The sequence below is a fragment of the Hypanus sabinus genome (assembly GCF_030144855.1).
Source record: "Hypanus sabinus isolate sHypSab1 chromosome X1 unlocalized genomic scaffold, sHypSab1.hap1 SUPER_X1_unloc_12, whole genome shotgun sequence".
Classification (NCBI taxonomy): Eukaryota; Metazoa; Chordata; class Chondrichthyes; order Myliobatiformes; family Dasyatidae; genus Hypanus; species Hypanus sabinus.
The window spans coordinates 384,367-403,828 of NW_026778960.1; the positions used below are offsets into that span (position 1 = coordinate 384,367).

The window sequence follows — 19,462 nt, forward strand, 5'->3', positions numbered from 1 at the left end:
GATAGAATGGTACAGACTCGATGGACCGAATGGCCTGATTCTGCTCCTATGTTATAAATCAGAAACACAAGAGACCCTGCAGACGCTGGATACCCAGAGCAGCGCCCGGAATGATTTCGCGAGAAGGCTGGGTTTCAACTGAACGCTGCCCCTCCGCCCTCGAAACTGAAGGGACGCTCAGAGTAAATTTATCATCAGGAAAAACTACTGTCCCCATTACATCTGCTGGCCTCTTGGGGGGGCATCAAAGGTCCTCCATCTTGGCGGCATTCCTCGTGCCATTAACTTTGTCACTAATCGAGGTACAGGTAAGTCACCATATGCCACCCTGAGAAGCATTTTCTTCCAGGCATTGCCAGTAGAACAAAGAAGTACAACTGTAAGAAACTAAACACAAAGACTGGCAACAGCCAAAGTGCAATAAAATGCAGAAAGAAACATAATAACTTGGCAAATGAAACTTGGGAGAGAGCTCCCCGTAATCCGCAAAAGAACAGAGACAATTTACAAGGAAACCTCTCCACGCCGGGCCCTCCAATGGGGATACGTCGCTCCACAGAATGGGTTCATTTTGTGAATCAGGTCTTTGCCAGGATTATTTACGGGGGCATTGTCAGGTCTTGAGGACCCGGGAGTGATAGGGAAAGGTTGAAACAGGTTAGGATGTTATCAAAAAAATTCCCTCCTCCTCCTGATGGCATGGATATCAATATCTCCTTCCAGTTAAAAAAAATTCCCTCCTCCTCCTCTCTTTCCCACTCTGGCCTCTCACCTCTTCTCACCTGCCTATCACCTCCCCCTGGTGTCCCTCCTCCTTCCCTTTCTCCCACGGTCCACTCTCCTCTCCTATCAGATTCCTTCCTCTCCAGCCCTTTACCTTTCCCACCCATCACCTCCCCCTGGTGTCCCTCCTCCTTCCCTTTCTCCCACGGTCCTCTCTCCTCTCCGATCAGATTCCTTCCTCTCCAGCCCTTTACCTCTCCCACCCATCACCTCCCCCTGGTGTCCCTCCTCCTTCCCTTTCTCCCATGGTCCACTCTCCTCTCCTATCAGATTCCTTCCTCTCCAGCCCTTTACCTTTCCCACCCATCACCTCCCCCTGGTGTCCCTCCTCCTTCCCTTTCTCCCACGGTCCTCTCTCCTCTCCGATCAGATTCCTTCCTCTCCAGCCCTTTACCTCTCCCACCATCACCCCCCCCCCCCCCACCGGTGTCCCTCCTCCTTCCCTTTCTCCCACGGTCCACTCTCCTCTCCTATCAGATTCCTTCCTCTCCAGCCCTTTACCTTTCCCACCCATCACCTCCCCCTGGTGTCCCTCCTCCTTCCCTCTCTCCCACGGTCCACTCTCCTCTCCTATCAGATTCCTTCCTCTCCAGCCCTTTACCTTTCCCACCCATCACCTCCCCCTGGTGTCCCTCCTCCTTCCCTTTCTCCCACGGTCCACTCTCCTCTCCTGTCAGATTCCTTCCTCTCCAGCCCTTGACCTTTCCCACCCACCACCTCCCCCTGGTGTCCCTCCTCCTTCCCTCTCTCCCACGGTCCACTCCCCTCTCCTATCAGATTCCTTCCTCTCCAGCCCTTTACCTTTCCAACCCATCACCTCCCCCTGGTGTCCCTCCTCCTTCCCTTTCTCCCACGGTCCACTCTCCTCTCCTGTCAGATTCCTTCCTCTCCAGCCCTTGACCTTTCCCACCCACCACCTCCCCCTGGTGTCCCTCCTCCTTCCCTTTCTCCCACGGTCCACTCCCCTCTCCTATCAGATTCCTTCCTCTCCAGCCCTTTACCTTTCCTACCCACCACCTCCCCCTGGTGTCCCTCCTCCTTCCCTTTCTCCCACGGTCCACTCCCCTCTCCTATCAGATTCCTTCCTCTCCAGCCCTTTACCTTTCCTACCCACCACCTCCCCCTGGTGTCCCTCCTCCTTCCCTTTCTCCCACGGTCCACTCCCCTCTCCTATCAGATTCCTTCCTCTTCAGCCCTTTACCTTTCCTACCCACCACCTCCCCCTGGTGTCCCTCCTCCTTCCCTTTCTCCCACGGTCCACTCTCCTCTCCTATCAGATTCCTTCCTCTCCAGCCCTTGACCTTTCCCACCCACCTGGCTTCACCCATCACCCTCCAGCTGTCTGCCTTCCCCCTCCCTCCACCTTTTAATTCTGGCATCTTCCCCCTTCCTTTCCAGCCCTGAAGAAGGGTCTCGGCCCCGAAACGCCAACTGTTTATTCCCCTCCGTAGATGCTGCCTGACCTGCTGAGTTCCTCCTGCGTTTTGAGTGTGATGCTCTGCAGACTTTAGTCACTGGACAGCAGAAGATCGAGGGGGAGATTTGATCGAGGTGTACAAAATAATGAGGGGTATAGATAGGGTAACTGCAAGAGGTAGGGGTAGGATTAAAACTAGAGGTCATGGGCTTAGAGTGAAAGGTGAAGTGTTGAAGTGGAATGAGCTGCCAGTGCAAGTGGTGGAAGCAATTTCAACATTTAAGAGAAGTTTGGATTGGTACCTGGATGGGAGGGGTGTGGAGGGTTGATGGGACTGGGCAGACTAATGGGTCGGCACAGACTAGATGGGCCAAAGGGCCTGTTTCTGCGCATTAGTGTATCATGGAGAGTCTGGCTTGAGACATGTTGGAAAGAAGAGGGATGCAAGTGATTTCAAAAACTCACAAGGCATAAGTTCCCCTGGCTTTTTTTCCTCCCTCCCTCTCTTTCTCTCTCCCGATTAATTCATCTTGAAGGATCACAGGAAGATTGGGGGTTAAACGCAGGGCAGTTTTGTGCTCATCCAACTGGTATCCTTCCAGAGAAACCTAACAGGGGTGTTTATTGTGCAGAGTACAATTGGGGAGGAGCCAGAAGCGACTTATTTTCGTGGGCACAATCAAAGCACGGGATCTCGTCCTGCGAAAGACCAGTGGAGTTCACCACCTGTCCATGAAGGGCCGGGTGTGGATTCCAAAGGCCTTCGGCACCCCTGCCTAGTAAGAGGCACACAGCAAGCGGTTAGGCAGAGAATTTCCCCACAGAGGAAACTACTACTACGAGGAGGCTTAATTTTAAGGCGATTGGAGGGAAGTTGAGTCAGTGAAGTGGAGATGTGTCTCTACCGGAGGAGTTGTAGGGCGCTCCTTTCCTCCGCTGGCCTGCAGGTCACCCTTGGGCAAGGGGAAGCCCCTGCTTAACTCCACCAATCAGGGTCACGTAGGAGTGGCCGGTACAGATCACAAGTCCTGGTGATGCGACTACTGATGCCAGGCAGACAATCTCTGAAGAGAATTGATAATGCCTGGGGGGGGGGGGGGGGGGGGGGGAAGGTCACCCATCTTGTAAAAGACAGTCTGCCCCAGGAGGAGGCGACGGCAAACGACTTGGGGTTGTGCTGTTCTCCGATCCTGGCAAGTCACTTGCAAGTAGATTGCCGAGATCGGACAACAACCCAAACCAACCATCGACCACCTGAGCTGCACGTCTTCCAAGTTATTTCCAGCAAGCCACTTCTGGAGAAAAATTTGCCAAGAAAAGTCACGGTGACCCGTGATATGACACAGCGCATATTGATGATGTCATACAACACGGCTCATAAGGATGATAATGGAGAAAGGTAGAGAGGGAATTGTCAATGGCAAGTTTTTTTTAAAATACAGGTGGGGGCAGAGGCAGATATATTATGGGGTATTTAAGAATTCGATAGGCAGATGGATGACAGAAAGCTGGAGGGACATATGGGAAGGAAGGGTTAGATTGATGACGGAAGAGTTTAAAAATCAGCACGATGTCACCTCTACTGTTCTACGGTCTAACAAAAATCAAGGTGGTTAGGAATCAGACAGAAAATACCAATAGGGTCTAGTCCTCGCTCCTTAATGTGAGCAGATCACATGCAATAGAATTCACCACTATGTTGGCAGATGGCAGAGAACTGCAAAGACTGCCTTCTCTTTCTCTTCTCTTCTCAGTTCTGGTCACCTCACTGCAGGAAGGATGTAGAAGCCATAGAAAGGGTGCAGAGGAGACTTACAAGGATGTTGCCTGAATTGGGGAGCGTGCCTTATGAGAACAGGTTGAATGAACTCGGCCTTTTCTCCTTGGAGCGACGGAGGATGAGAGGTGACCTGACAGAGGTGTATAAGATGATGAGAGGCATTGATCGTGTGGATAGTCAGAGGCTTTTTCCCAGGGCTGGAATGGGACAGTTTTAAGGTGCTGGGGAGCAGGTTTAGAGGAGATGTCAGAGTTAAGTTTTTTTTTTTAAAAAACGCAGAGAGGGGTGCGTGTGTGGAATGGGCTGCCGGCGTCAGTGGTGAAGGTGGAAATGATAGGGTCTTTTAAGAGACTCCTGGACAGGTACATGGAGCTTAGTAAAATAGAGGGCTATGGGTAACCCCGGGTAATTTCTAAAGTCAGTACATGTTTGGCACAGCATTGGGGGCTGAAGGGCCTGTATTGAGCTGTCGGTTTCCTATGATCTATATCAGTCAACAACATCATTAATGAACTCAGAATAGAGCCACGCCGGCAAGTTCCTAACGAACGCTCCCTTTGGCGTACGCATAAACTTCGAAACTGAGCCACAGCAAGTTGTAAACCCAGCCAGCTCCATCATAGTCACCAGCCTCCCTTCAAAAGGCCACGCCCATCATCAACGCACCCCCCCTCACCCAGGACATGCCCCCTTCTCATTGTCATGGCATCTGGCAACTGAAAATCGACACGTACAAACAAGCTGGAGGAACTCAGCAGGTCGGACAGCATCCGTGGAAACGAGCAGTCAACGTTTCGGGCCGAGACCCTTCGTAAGGACTCAAAACTGAAAATCGACCTTGGCAAGCAATTGAAAGTTCCCTGACTTCATCACATCACCGTCCCCGAGGCCAGGCGTGGTCGTCCTGTCAGAAACCTTGAAGCAGATGGTCATGGAGGAGCTGACAGTGCCTTGGGAAGACCGGATTGAGGAGACGATCCAGCGCAAGAAAGCCAAATTTACCCGGAGCTGGTAGAGCAGTGCCAGAGACTGGGGTGGAGGGCACTTGTGAGCCGATAGAAGTGGGATGTGGAGGTTTTGCTGGCTGCTTGCCATGCAGAACCAACTCTCTCTTCTCTTTGGCATTACAGGGGGGCTGCAGAGAAAAGGAGCACCAGGACCCTCACAGAGGCTGCTGAGGGAGCCTCCAGGTGGCTGTGGATCAAGAGGTGTGACCGGTGGACGACACTGCCAGGGCCCGACCATCCCCGGCTGGGTCGCCTGGGCGAGGGAGTCTGACGTTTAAAGTCCCGAAACACCTGATGACCCCCCCTGAAGGTGTGTCCCACCAGGTCCTAGGAAGTGTTGCAGCATCCATCATCCAGGTGGTGGTGCAGACTTCAGGAAGGGTCAGACGAAGGAACATATACCAACCCTCGCAGAGGGATCAGAAGTGGAGAGAGTGAGCAGCTTCAAGTTCCTGGGTGTCAAGATCTGTAAGGATCTAACCTGGACCCAATACATTGATGTAGTCATAAAGGTGGCAAGACAGTGGCTATACTTTATTAGGAGTTTGAAGATATTTGGTATGTCACCAAATACACTCAAAAACTTCTACTGATGTACCGTGGAGAGGATTCTGAAAGGCTGCATCACCGTCTGGTATGGTGGGGTGTGGGCTACTGCACAGGACCGAAAGAAGCTGCAGAGGGTTGTAAATCTAGTCAGCTCTATCTAGGGCACCAGCTTACAAAGTACCCAGGACATCTTCAGGGAGCGGTGTCTCAGAAAGGCAGTGTCCGTTATTAAAGACCCCCAGCGCCCAGGACATGCCCATTTCTCACTGTTACCATCAGGGAGAAAGTACAGGAGCCTGAAGACACACTCTCAATGATTCAGGAACAGCTTCTTCCCCTCTGACACCAGGGAGGAGGTACAGGAGCCTGAAGACACACTCTCAACGATTCAGGAACAGCTTCTTCCCCTCTGCCATCAGGGAGGAGGTACAGGAGCCTGAGGACACACACTCAACCATTCAGGAACAGCTTCTTCCCATCTGCCATCAGGGAGGAGGTACAGGAGCCTGAAGGCACACACTCAACGATTCAGGAACAGCTTCTTCCCCTCCGCCATCAGATTCCTGAATGGACTTTGAAGCTTTGGACACTGCCTCACTTTTTTTTAATATACAGTATTTCTGTTTTTAAATAATCTACTCAGTAAATGTAACTGATTTATTTATTATTAAATTTTATTTTTTTAATTATATATTTTTTCTCTCTCTGCCATATTACATATTGCATTGAACTGCCGCTGCTAAGTTAACAAATTCCACATCACGTGCCGGTGACAATAAACCTGATTCTGATTTGAAATTTCAGGAACAACTTCCGACCCTCCACCAACGAATTTCCAAATGGACGGTGAACCCATGGAACACTGCTACCTCAAACACGAGGAAATCTGCAGATGCTGGAAATTCAAGCAACACACACACAAAATGCTGGTGGAATTCCAGGCAGCGTCTGTAGGGAGAAGCTGTGTCGATGTTTTGGGCCGAGACCCTTCGTCGACAGCGCTGCTCCCCGGCCTGGCCTGCCGCGTTCCACCGGCGTTTTGTGTCTATTACACTACCCCCTCACTACTTTTTCTAATCGCTGCTTTTTTGCACTCATTTCTTACATAATTACTGTAATTCACCGTTTTAAAAATTTTGTATTGCACTGCTGTTGCAGAAAACAACAAATTTCACAGCGTTATTAAACCTGGTTCTGATTCAGTGATGCATCAAATTCCGCAACCTATGTGTAGCGGCCCCCGAGGTACACTGCGCTGCCGAACGAAGACCGACTCACGTTGTTAAAATTGTACCTGGTTTCCCGCTTACACAGTACGGCACAGGCACCTCCAGCCCAACCAGCCGCACCTATCTTGCCCTGGCCCAACTGGTAGGTCTTTGGTCTGCGGGGGTGGGGGGAACTAGACGTACACAGGGAGGAGATATGGACTTCTTACAGGAGTCAAACTCCGACGACCCCGAGGAGCAACAGCGTCACACTCACCCCCCCCCCAAGCTGAAAGCGTACCTCCTCCTGTTCTGACCTGGGGAGTGCGAAGACACACACACTCACTCAGCCGGCTCAAGTGGTGCACGTGAGCTCGATTTCAACGTTTAACAAAAGTTGGGATAGGTACGTGGATGGGAGGGCTGTGGTCCGGGTGCGGGTCGATGGGGGGCGGGGGGAGGCCGTTTAGACAAGGTTGGCCTCACGCTGAATTTTTCGATGGGTATGACTAAGGGAGGAACAAAGGGTTCTGAAGATGCTGCAGGAAATAAAATTCGGAGACACACAGATACCCTTCCAGTTCTTGTAATGTCCGGATCCAGAAATAATGCAGAGTGGTGAATGCACCCCAACCCCCCACACACACACACAAACTTAGCTGCGCTGGCATTTAATCCCCAGCGCCCGCCCTCTCCGGGCAGAAATGACGTCAGAGGTGCATTACCAAAGTCTCCCCCCGCGCGCTGGCTATTTGTGAGCCAGTTCGCCTGCGCAGAAAGTGGATCACTAACAACAGGATCAATGAAAGATCAACCAGAGTGTAGAAGACAACAGACTGTGCAAACACAAGTATAAATATAGAGCGACAAATAATGAGAACACGAGATTAAGAGTCCTTAAAGTGAGACCAGTGGTTGTGGGACCATCGCAGTGGAGGGGCAGGTGAGCGTACAGACACATGCACGCACACACACAGAATCCAGTGGCAAGCAGCCTCTGAGCCGGGGAACACTCGGGAGAATTTCAGACCTGGCTCCCCCCACCATCACGCCAGGCTAGACTGAGGCCCGGAGACCAGGCTCCAACTGTTGACTCAGCACTGGCTTTTGATCACAACTGCTAAACCCACAGAACGGTAACTCCACAGGCCCGGAGCCTTCCCTCCCGCTCTGCTGACCAGAGAACACACAGTACCACACCTTGGGTTTGCAGGGCAGCGTTCAGAAAGAAAACTGGCATGATCGATGTGGGTGGAGGGAACACAGGAGGTATCTCGGGTCTCCCTCGCTGGCACAGAGGTATCGAACTGCCTGGTTTGCGGACTGTAGTTTCAATGGGACAAGGACTCCCCAGGGGCCTTGCTGGTGCTTGTATGGTTTGGGGGGGGGGGAAGGGGATCGATTACTATCGTCCATTCCACAGGGCCCCTTGTTTCATGGACGTCTCTGAAGAGTATGAATTTCAGGCTGCGTACTCCGACATTAAATGCACCTTCGAATCCTCGCTCTATCGCAGATGCAGCGACAGGTACAAAGCGGCGGAGGGGCTCGGCAGGCCGGGCGCCATCGATGGGGGGAGGGGGGGGGGGAGAAATGATGGGAATGGCGCAGAAGCCAGAATACAGTGGGGGGGGAGAGGGGTCAGAAGGGAGAAGAATACAAGCATCTTCTGCCCTTCACCTCTCCCACCGATCAAAGGCACCTAATGGGTACCGGCGACCCGGGTTCAAATTCCCCCCCGCCCCGCCACCTGCAAGAAGCCTGTATGTTCTTCCCCCGTGACGGCGCGGGAGTCCTCCGGGTGCCCCGGATTCCGCCCCCCCAGTCTAAAGGCGCGCAGGCTGGTGGGTTAACTGGCCGTTGTAAACTGTCCTGTGATGAGGCTGGAGTTAAATCGGGAGATTGCTGGGCAGTGTATCTCAATGAAATATCGCCCCCCCCACTCCCCCCCAGACGGCTCTGGAGCGCCAGGGATCAATTCCCTCTCTCCCCACGAATACACGGGTTCCCCCAGGTGCTCTGAACTCCTCCCACACGCCACAGCTCGTGAGTAAACAAAAGGTGCACCGCAGATGCTGTGGTCAAATCAAGACGTACAAACAAGCTGGATGAACTCAGCAGGTCGGGCAGTATCCGTGGAAAGGAGCAGTCAACGTTTCGGGCCGAGACCCTTCGTCAAAGGGTTGACTGAGACGTTGACTGCTTCTTTCAACGGATGCTGCCCGACCTGCTGAGTTCATCCAGCTCACGAGTGAGTGGATTGGAAGATTGAGGGCACGCTATGTTGACGAGGGAAGCACGCCAATTCGTGACGGCTGCCCCCGGGGCAACAGCTGGTGCAAATGAGGCAATCTCACCCTATTACTTCAAGGTGCGCCTGGCAAAAAATCTCACCCAGGAAACACAAAGGCTCTTCAATGGAAAATCCTACAGAAAGTAATGGATATAACGCTGATGCAGGAAAGCAGCATCTATCATCAGGGACACCCCCCGCCCCCCCAACACAGGTCATGCTCTCTTCTCACTGTTGCCATCAGGAAGGAGGTACAGGAGCCCCAGGTCCCATACCACCTGGTTCAGGAACAGTTATTACCCCTCAACCATCAGGAAGGAGGTACAGGAGCCCCAGGTCCCATACCACCTGGTTCAGGAACAGTTATTACCCCTCAACCATCAGGAAGGAGGTACAGGAGCCTCAGGACCCATACCACCTGGTTCAGGAACAGTTATTACCCCTCAACCATCAGGAAGGAGGCACAGGAGCCTCAGGACCCACACCACCAGGTTCAGGAACAGTAATCACCCCTCCACCATCAGGGCCCTGAACCAGCGGGAACAACCTCACTCGTCGGATCACTGAACTGCTCCCACAGCATACGGACTCACCAATCCTTCAAGTAGGCAAATCGGTCATTGTAAACTGTCCCGTGACTCGGCTCGGGTTAAATCGGCGGCCTGCTCGGTGGTGCGGCGAGAAGGGCCTGTCCCGCACTGCATCGCAATAAACGAGTAAAAATCTCCATGTCGATACCTGTTGCGTTTCCCCCCTTTCATATTCGCGGAGTTTGTGCTCACTCGCCCCAACACTGAGCTATACCCACAACCTACGGCCTGCTGGGTGCGGTCCTTTCACTTATCTTACTGTGCTCACCGTGCATGACCGCAAGGCAACAAATCTCAGAGAGACATATATGTACTAAATCTAAATCTAGTTTGGACCTTGAATCCACGCCCCAGCTTTATAAACCTCTCAGGTCGCTCCCGAGTGAGGTGAGCAAAGTCTTTCCAACATTTTATAACTGCAATTAGCAGAAATTAGCTTCAATCCAGCTAACTACCAGCGAATCACTTCTGACCTCCATTGCTACGCCTTCCCCTCTGGCGTGGCAGCCAGGTCTGCAATCAGCACAGACGAGCAGAGAATCCCAGTCAGGTTTAATACGGAACTGTATAATGTGCTCTTATGTGGCAGATTACACACATACAAAGAATATAGATAGATATAATATATAAATATTATATAAACATTAAACAAATTAAAATTAGTTCAAAACGAGAAAAAAAAAGTAGTGAGGTAGCATTCAGGGTTCAATGTCCATTCACAAAACTGACGGCAGAGGGGAAGAAGCTGTTCCTGAATCGCTGAGTGTGTGTCTTCAGGCTCCTGTACCTCCTCCCTGATGGCAGAGGGGAAGGAGCTGTTCCTGAATCGCTGAGTGTGTGTCTTCAGGCTCCTGTACCTCCTCCCTGATGGCAGAGGGGAAGAAGCTGTTCCTGAATCGTTGAGTGTGTGTCTTCAGGCTCCTGTACCTCCTCCCTAATGGCAGAGGGGAGGAAGCTGTTCCTGAATCGCTGAGTGTGTGTCTTCAGGCTCCTGTACCTACTCCCTGATGGCAGAGGGGAAGAAGCTGTTCCTGAATCATTGAGTGTGTGCCTTCAGGCTCCTGTACCTACTCCCTGATGGCAGAGGGGAAGCTGTTCCTGAATCGTTGAGTGTGTGTCTTCAAGCTCCTGTTCCTCCCCCCTGATGGCAGAGGGGAAGATGCTGTTCCTGAATCGTTGAGTGTGTGTCTTCAAGCTCCTGTTCCTCCCCCCTGATGGCAGAGGGGAAGAAGCTGTTCCTGAATCGCTGAGTGTGTGTCTTCAGGCTCCTGTACCTCCTCCCTAATGGCAGAGGGGAGGAAGCTGTTCCTGAATCGCTGAGTGTGTGTCTTCAGGCTCCTGTACCTCCTCCCTGATGGCAGAGGGGAAGAAGCTGTTCCTGAATCGTTGAGTGTGTGTCTTCAGGCTCCTGTACCTACTCCCTGATGGCAGAGGGGAAGAAGCTGTTCCTGAATCATTGAGTGTGTGCCTTCAGGCTCCTGTACCTACTCCCTGATGGCAGAGGGGAAGCTGTTCCTGAATCGTTGAGTGTGTGTCTTCAGGCTCCTGTTCCTCCTCCCTGATGGTAGCAATGAGAAGAGGGCATGTCCTGGGAGATGGGGGTCCTTAACGATGGACGCTGCCTTTTTGAGGCATCGCCTTTTGAAGATGTCCTGGGTGCTGGGGAGGACGGTGCCCATGATGGAGCTGACCAAGTTTACAACTTTCTGCAGCTTATTTCTGATCCTGCAAAGTGCCCCCCCCACCCACCCCCCACCATACCAGATGGTGATGCAGCCAGTTAGAATGCTTCCCACGGTACATCTGTAGAAATTTGCAAGTATCTTTGGTGACATACCAAACTCCCAATGAAATATAGCCCCTGTCGTGACTTCTGCGTAACTGCATCAATACGTTGGAGTCCAGGGTAGACCCTGAGAGACATTGACAACCAGGAACTCGAAATTCCTCACCCTCTCCATCTCTGATCGCTCTTTGAAGACTGGTGTGTCTACCCTCATCTTACCATTTCCACAGTCAACTCCTTGGTCTCACTGACACTAAATGAAAGGTTACTGGTATGACACCACTCAACCAGCTGATCTATCTTGCCCCTGTACGCCCGCTTGTCACTGGATTTGGTCACCAATGCACAGGATTTGAAACAGCTGCACAGAGTTTTAAACTCAGTCAGCTCCGTCGTGGGCGCTAACCTCCTCCCCAGCGGGAAACATCTTCAAGTGACGATGTCTTTTTTTAAAAAAAAAGGCAGCATCAATCATTGAAGACCCTCACAGTCCTCAACGATACCATCAGGGAGGTACAGGAGCCCGAGGACACTCACTCATCGCTTTAGGAACAGCTTCTTCCCCTCCGGTGTCAGGTTTCTGAACGGTGCAGGAACCCTTGACCACCACCTCACTATAGAATCAGAATCAGGTTTAATACAACAGGTATGGAGATGATCATGAAACTGGCTGTTCTGTGGCAGCAGTCTGGGGCCATACATGAAAATACATGAAGTTACAGTAAGAAATATTTTAAGAAGTGGAAAAGAGAGCGAAACTTGAGCAGTGCTCAGAAATCTGATAGCGGAGGGGAAGCAGCTGTTCCTAAAACGTTGGAACATGCGTCTCCAAGGCTCCTGAACCTCCTCTCTGGTGGTAACAATGAGAAGAGGGCATGTCCGAAGTGGCTCACTCATTACGTGCTGTGCTGTACGTCATGGGCGATCACAGTCTTGGCAAATTTTGCTACGGAAGTGGTTTGCCCACGCCTTCTTCCGTGCAGTGTCTTTACAAGACAGGGTGACCCCAGCCAATATCAATGACCCGCCCGCAACTTACAACCTTAACACACACGTCTTTGGAGCGTGGGAGGGAACTGGAGCACGCGGAGGAAACTCGCACAGCCACAGGGAGGACGTATAAACTCCTCGCAGGGCAGCGGCAGGAATTTGAACCCCGATCTCCTGATCAGCAGCACCGTACTAGTGTTACATTAACTGGGTCGCCAGGTAACTGGATGCGCGGAAATTATTTTTCTGGACGAGACAGGGTGAGCTCGTGTCCGACGCGGCAAACCGGTACCTGAACGGGAAGGCGTTCTCCGGTCTCCCCGTCCACCGCAACGGCGCTCTGCGGCAAACCGTCCCTCCCATTTCCGCTCTCCTCGTCACTCCTCTGCTTCTGCTCCTCCTTTCCGCGCTCGCTCTCCTTCTGCCTGCAGCTGTAGTCAAACACCTCTCTCCCTGCGCCCAGATCGATGTCTTGTCTCCAGAGAACGTCAATCAGATCGATGTCCTGGAAGCAGAGAAACTCAGTCACCCCACCTTGACGCCGGTCAGCACTTCGGCTTGCCCGCCACGGAACCGAGCCGCCGGGCCGGCCAGGAAGATTGGCAAGGCCGGCGGGGGGGGGGGGGGGGGGGGGGGGGGGTCACAGACGGGTTAGCGGGCGCACAGCGGGAATACAGGAGAGCATCCAAAGTAATTTTTGCTAATCCAGCACCACCAAAGCTCTATAAACCCTCAAGCCCGGCTGTGAGAGGAGGAGGGTGGGGCACGGGACTAAGAACCCATTCCCACTAAAACCCGCGGCTACAGTTACGCCAACTGGAGCTCACCCCTGGAAGAGGAAGAATCTTTGATGATGGCCTACACCTGGGAACAACTTGACAAGACCATTAAGACACAGGAGCAGAATCAGGCCATTTGGCCCATCGACTGAACTCCACCACTTCATCACGGCTGATCCATTTCCCTCTCGGCCCCCAGTCTCCTGCCTTCTCCCCGTGTCATTTCACGCCCTCACTAATCAAGAATCCTTAATGTGTGCCTTAAATACACCCAACGACTTGACCTCCACAGCCGCCTGAAATTCCACAGATTCACCACTCTGTCTGAAGAAATGGCTCGTCTCCATTCTAAATGGGTGCCCTCTACTCTGAGGCTGTGACTTCTGGTCTTAGACTCCTCTCCATCGAGGCCTTTCAACTTCCTATAGGTTTCAATGAGATCCCCTCTCGTTCTTCTGAACTCTGGCGAGTACAGGCCCAGAGCCATTAACCGCTCCTCACGTGGTAAACCTACCAATCCCAGAATCATTCTCGTGTCCTTTGTTAGACAAGGGGACCCAGCACAGCGGAATCTGGTGAGCTGATTTCGGCAGCCTGGGCCTTGGTGAGGGAGACGGTCTGGTTGCCAGGCTCCGCAGTGTGCCGTACGGCTCTTTGAGAAGAGAAGGTTTTCAAAGCTTGCAGAGAGATTTAGGCCAGTTAGAAGAGTGGGCTGAAAGATGGCAGATGGAGTTTAATGCTGATAAGTGTTAGGTGCTACATTTTGGTAGGACTAATCAAAATAGGACATACATGGTAAATGGTAGGACATTGAGGAATGCAGTAGAACAGAGTGATCTAGGAATAATGGTGCATAGTTCCCTGAAGGTGGAATCTCATGTGGATAGGGTGGTGAAGAAAGTTTTTGGTATGCTGGCCTTTATAAGTCAGAGCATTGAGTTTAAGAGTTGGGATGTAATGTTAAAATTGTACAAGGCATTGGTGAGGCCAAATTTGGAGTATTGTGTACAGTTCTGGTCACCGAATAATGGGAAAGATGTCAACAAAATAGAGGGAGTACAGAGGAGATTTACTAGAATGTTACCTGGGTTTCAGCACCTAGGTGATACATCATCAATAACTCTAGGAGACTGGAAGTGAACGATAGGCTTTTATTAACAGCGAAAAGGGAGCACGACATCTCGAAGACTGAGGGAGGAGTGAATGTATACAGTTTATACAGGGGTCTGTGGGAGGAGCCACAGGAGCAGTCAGCAGAGGGGCGTGTCCAGACAGGTATACATAGTTTACCACATTAAATTACAGGGAAAGGTTGGACAAGGTAGGTCTTTATTCTTTGGAGTGTAGAAGGTTGAGGGAGGACTTGATAGAGGTATTTATCCTCAATGGATAGAGTTGACGTGGATAGGCTTTTTCCATTGAGAGTAGGGGAGATTCAAACAAGAGGACATGAGTTGAGAGTTGGGGGCAGAAGTTTAGGGGTTACACGAGGGGGAACTTCTTTACTCAGAGAGTGGTAGCTGTGTGGAACGAGCTTCCAGTAGAAGTGGTAGAGGCAGGTTTGATATTGTCATTTAAAGTAAAATTGGATAGGTATATGGACAGGAAAGGAATGGAGATTTATGGACTGAGTGCAGGTTGGTGGGACTAGGTGAGAGTAAGCGTTTGGCACAGACTAGAAGGGCCAAGATGGCCCGTTTCTGTGCTATAATTATTATCTGGTTATAAGGCGGGAAAGAGGGTAACCAGAACAGGGGATGGAAAGGTGGGGGAAGAAATGACCAGAAGTCAGAGAAATCGATGCTTCATGTCGTCAGGTTGGAGGAACCCAGACGGAATAGGTGTTACCTCTCCAACCTGAGCTGGGCCTCTTCGTGACAGCACAGGAGGCTGTGGACCGGCACGACGGAATGGGAATGGGTGGCCACCGGTAGGCCCTGCCTTTCGTGGCGGACAGAAGGTAAATGGCCGGTGGCCTTGCTGACCAGAGAGGCCCGGGGCTTTTGTCCTCCGCCTCTGCCGACTGTGGTGGCCAGTGCTATCATGGTTGCTGTTGTGTGCTGGGGCAGCAGGCTGAGGGTAGCAGACACCAACAGAATCAACAGGCTCATTCGATGTTATGGGGGTGGAACTGGACTCTCTGACGGTGGTGTCTGAAAAGAGGATGCTGTCCAAGTTGCATGCCAACTTGGACAATGTCTCTCATCCACTCCATAATGTACTGGTCAGGCACAGGAGTACATTCAGCCAGACTCATTCCACCGAGATGCAACACTGAGCGTCACAGGAAGTCATTCCTGCCTGTGGCCATCAAACTTTACAACTCCTCCCTCGGGGTGTCAGACACCCTGAGCCAATAGGCTGGTCCTGGACTTATTTCCACTGGGCATGATTAACATTATTATTTAAGGGTTTATATTGCTGTATTTCTTCACTATTCTTGGTTGGAGCTGCTGTAATGAAACCCAATTTCCCTCGGGATCAATAAAGTATGTCCGTCTGTCTGTACTGTCACTTAAGGTAAAATTGGATAGGTATATGGACAGGAAAGGAATGGAGGGTTATGGGTGAGTGGGGGCCACTGGGACTAGGTGAGTGTAAGCGTCGGCACGGACTAGAAGGGCCGAGATGGCCTGTTTCTGTGCTGTAGTTGTTATATGGTTAAACCCACCATACAGCAGTGGTGTTTATAAGCAGAGGGAAGCTTGGGCTGAAGAGTAAAAGAACACAATAGTCTCAGCCCGAAATATTAGTCGTACTCCTCTCCGTAAATGCCGCCTGACCTGTTGAGCTCATCCAGCGTTTTCTGTGCGTTACGCTGGATTTCCAGCATCCCCACAATCTCCTGCGTTAGACAGGAGAACGTGGCCGGCAGGGGACTGGGGAGAGCCTGTTTGCCCCCCAAGACCAGCTACTGAGGGAGCTTCTTCACCAATGACTGCAGTTTCGTGAACCTCCTCCCCCAGATAACAAAGTCTACGCTTGCGAGACACGGGCAACATCCCGGGACAAAAGGGCAGCAAGAGAATTCGAGTCACCCAATTTAACGCAATGACCTGTACTAACAAGAAACATTTGAGTTAACCACCCGCTTTGAGTCAGCTCCAACATGGGGAGATTAATTTATTGATCCAAAGGAAATCACAGTGTCACAGTGACATTACAAGTGCACAGATAAACAAATATATCAGAGAAGGAAAAATAAAAAACGTTACCCCAAACAATCTGATGGGAGGGGAAGAGTCATCACTTCCCCGGCTATAGGTTGACTCATTATGGAGCCTAATGGCCGAGGGTAAGAATGGCCTCATTTCTGTTACTGAAAGTGCTCCCCCGTTCAGCCAAGGTGGCACGCAGAGGGTGAGGAACGTTGTCCAGAATCGCCAGGGTTTTCCGTTAGGGTCCTTTGTTCCATCACAGCCCCCAGTGTGTCCAGTTTGACTCCTGTAACTGAGCCAGCCTCTCTAATCAGTTTATTGAACCTGTTGGCATCACCCGCGTTGCACACAGAAGATTGTACTGGTGGCAACAGACTGCTTGAGCGTGTGATGGAGAGGCCTCCACACTCCAGAGGGACTCGGTCTCCTCAGGAAGTCGAGGCGACTCTGGCCCTTCTTGTACACAGCCTCTGTGTTGGGGCTCCACTCAAGTCTGTCATCCAGGTGCCCCCCCAGGTACCTGTAGGTCCTTACCACAATGGTTTAATGATCCGTCTTAACCCACTCTCCTGTACTCCTCTCTCAACCACCTTCCTCTGCAAAACGCTGGAGGAACACAGTGGGTCAACCGAGCATCCGTGTTCTGTTGGATGGTCCACGACCTCCTTCTGTGCCACGATGAGGCCACCCTCGGGGTGGAGGAGCAACTGCTTCCATTCCTTCTGGGCAGCCTCCAACCCGGTGGCATGAGTATCAACTTCTCCTTTGGGTAAAAACAAATTCCCTCCCCCTCCACCCTCCTATTCCTCACTCTGGCCTCTTTCCTCTTCTCAGCCGCCTATCACCTCCCCCGGTGCCCCACCTACCTTCCCTTACTCGTATGGTCCACTCTCCTCAGATTCCTTCCTCTCCGGCCCTTTACCTCTCTCTGCCAGCCACTTGGCTTCACCCGTCGCCTTTCAGCAAGCCTCCGTTCCAGTCCTGTCGAAGGGTCCCAGCCTGAAACATTGACTGTACTCGTTTCCATAGATGCTGCCAGGCCTGCTGACTTCCTCCAGGTGCCTGTGTGGACTTAAGCACACCCCTTGCACTCTGAACCACTTGAGTGGCCTGCTCCGGAAGCAGATGGGGCCAGCAAACAACACAACCGAAGGCAATGCCTTTCAGACAGCTCACGTTGCTAGTTCTGTTACTATTCTCCCCCTCCCCCCCCCCCCCACAAAACCTGACTCTGCTGCGATTAGAACCCGTGATTTACATTTTGGCGATGTGCTGTCGAGGCCAGCCGAGCGATCAGGAGCTCTGATGCCTCCGAGGGAGTTTGGGGAGGTTGCGAGCGGCCTGGAGACGGGGCGAATGCCCGTGATCGACTCTATTTCTTGCTGCTCAAAGCGTCGAGCAAGAGTAAAATCAACGAGGACGAGAGAGCGGAAAGTGAGTGGATATAAGAGGGTCTGACCAGTCTCTCACACGGAGGAAGGTGCCCGTGTCCGACCAGTCTCTCACAGGGAGGAAGGTGCCCGTGTCCGACCAGTCTCTCACACGGAGGAAGGTGCCCGTGTCCGACCAGTCTCTCACACGGAGGAAGGTGCCCGTCTCCGACCAGTCTCTCACACGGAGGAAGGTGCCCGTCTCCGACCAGTCTCTCACACGGAGGAAGGTGCCCGTCTCCGACCAGTCTCTCACATGGAGGAAGGTGCCCGTCTCCGACCAGTCTCTCACACAGAGGAAGGTGCCCGTGTCCAACCAGTCTGTCACAGGGAGGAAGGTGCCCGTCTCCGACCAGTCTGTCACACGGAGGAAGGTGCCCGTCTCCGACCAGTCTCTCACACGGAGGAAGGTGCCCGTCTCCGACCAGTCTCTCACACGGAGGAAGGTGCCCGTCTCCGACCAGTCTCTCACACGGAGGAAGGTGCCCGTCTCCGACCAGTCTCTCACACGGAGGAAGGTGCCCGTGTCCGACCAGTCTCTCACACAGAGGAAGGTGCCCGTGTCCAACCAGTCTGTCACACGGAGGAAGGTGCCCGTCTCCGACCAGTCTGTCACACGGAGGAAGGTGCCCGTCTCCGACCAGTCTGTCACACGGAGGAAGGTGCCCGTCTCCGACCAGTCTGTCACACGGAGGAAGGTGCCCATGTCTGACCAGTCTGTCACACGGAGGAAGGTGCCCGTCTCCGACCAGTCTGTCACACGGAGGAAGGTGCCCGTGTCCGACCAGTCTGTCACACGGAGGAAGGTGCCCGTGTCCGACCAGTCTCTCACACGGAGGAAGGTGCCCGTGTCCGACCAGTCTCTCACACAGAGGAAGGTGCCCGTGTCCGACCAGTCTGTCACACGGAGGAAGGTGCCCGTCTCCGACCAGTCTGTCACACGGAGGAAGGTGCCCGTCTCCGACCAGTCTCTCACACGGAGGAAGGTGCCCGTCTCCGACCAGTCTCTCACACGGAGGAAGGTGCCCATCTCCGACCAGTCTCTCACACGGAGGAAGGTGCCCATGTCCGACCAGTCTCTCACACGGAGGAAGGTGCCCGTGTTTGACAGCGACGGAGTCCAGTCTTGGACAAGGTTTAATCAACGCGGTTTATGGACTGGACTCTGCAGTTCACGTTATCGTGTGTTTCTGGATTCTTCTCTTAGTTAACTTGCTATTTTGTTTAATATTTATCGGGGCAGACTGGCACTGTGGCCTAAAGACAACAAATGACGGTCCTCAATTGAACTAATCTGTGATCTGAGGCTATATTTTGGCTCCTTTTTGATGCTTGCCTGTTTTTTTATATATATACATGTCAGTTGTTTGATATTTTTCTTTGAACGGGTTCCATGGTCCTTGTTTTGTGACTCTGCGTGGAAGGCCAACCTCAAGGTTGTACACTGCGTAAACACTTATAGAATATAAATGTACTTTGAATCTTTGATTAGTTACTAACAGCATCATCCAGATTCCTCTGGAATCTCCCAGCTGATAGCCACTTAAAAGAAAAATCCACCAGCAGTGGAAAACGCATTTCACTGCCCGTCTCGATGTACAGACAGAGCCTGGGACCACAGGCACCGCCTCAGAATACGTCCCTTTAGAACGGAGCTGAGGAGGGATTTCTTTAGCCGGGGGGGGGGGGGGG

The 19,462-nt window shown here is 52.2% G+C and overlaps 1 protein-coding gene across 4 annotated transcripts in view; it reads right to left on the reverse strand.

The window, feature by feature from the left end:
• Positions 1 to 19,462, reverse strand: part of nfe2l1b (nfe2 like bZIP transcription factor 1b) — an 85,791-nt gene that overhangs the window by 23,766 nt on the left and 42,563 nt on the right. For 2 of the 4 annotated variants that reach the window (XM_059957766.1, XM_059957765.1), the window contains exon 2: positions 12,696 to 12,908. The exons of the other annotated variants lie outside the window; for them this stretch is intronic. In XM_059957766.1, coding sequence (XP_059813749.1) covers positions 12,696 to 12,908 — 213 coding nt within the window. The remainder of the gene's footprint in view (positions 1 to 12,695; positions 12,909 to 19,462) is intronic. 4 annotated transcript variants of the gene reach the window in all.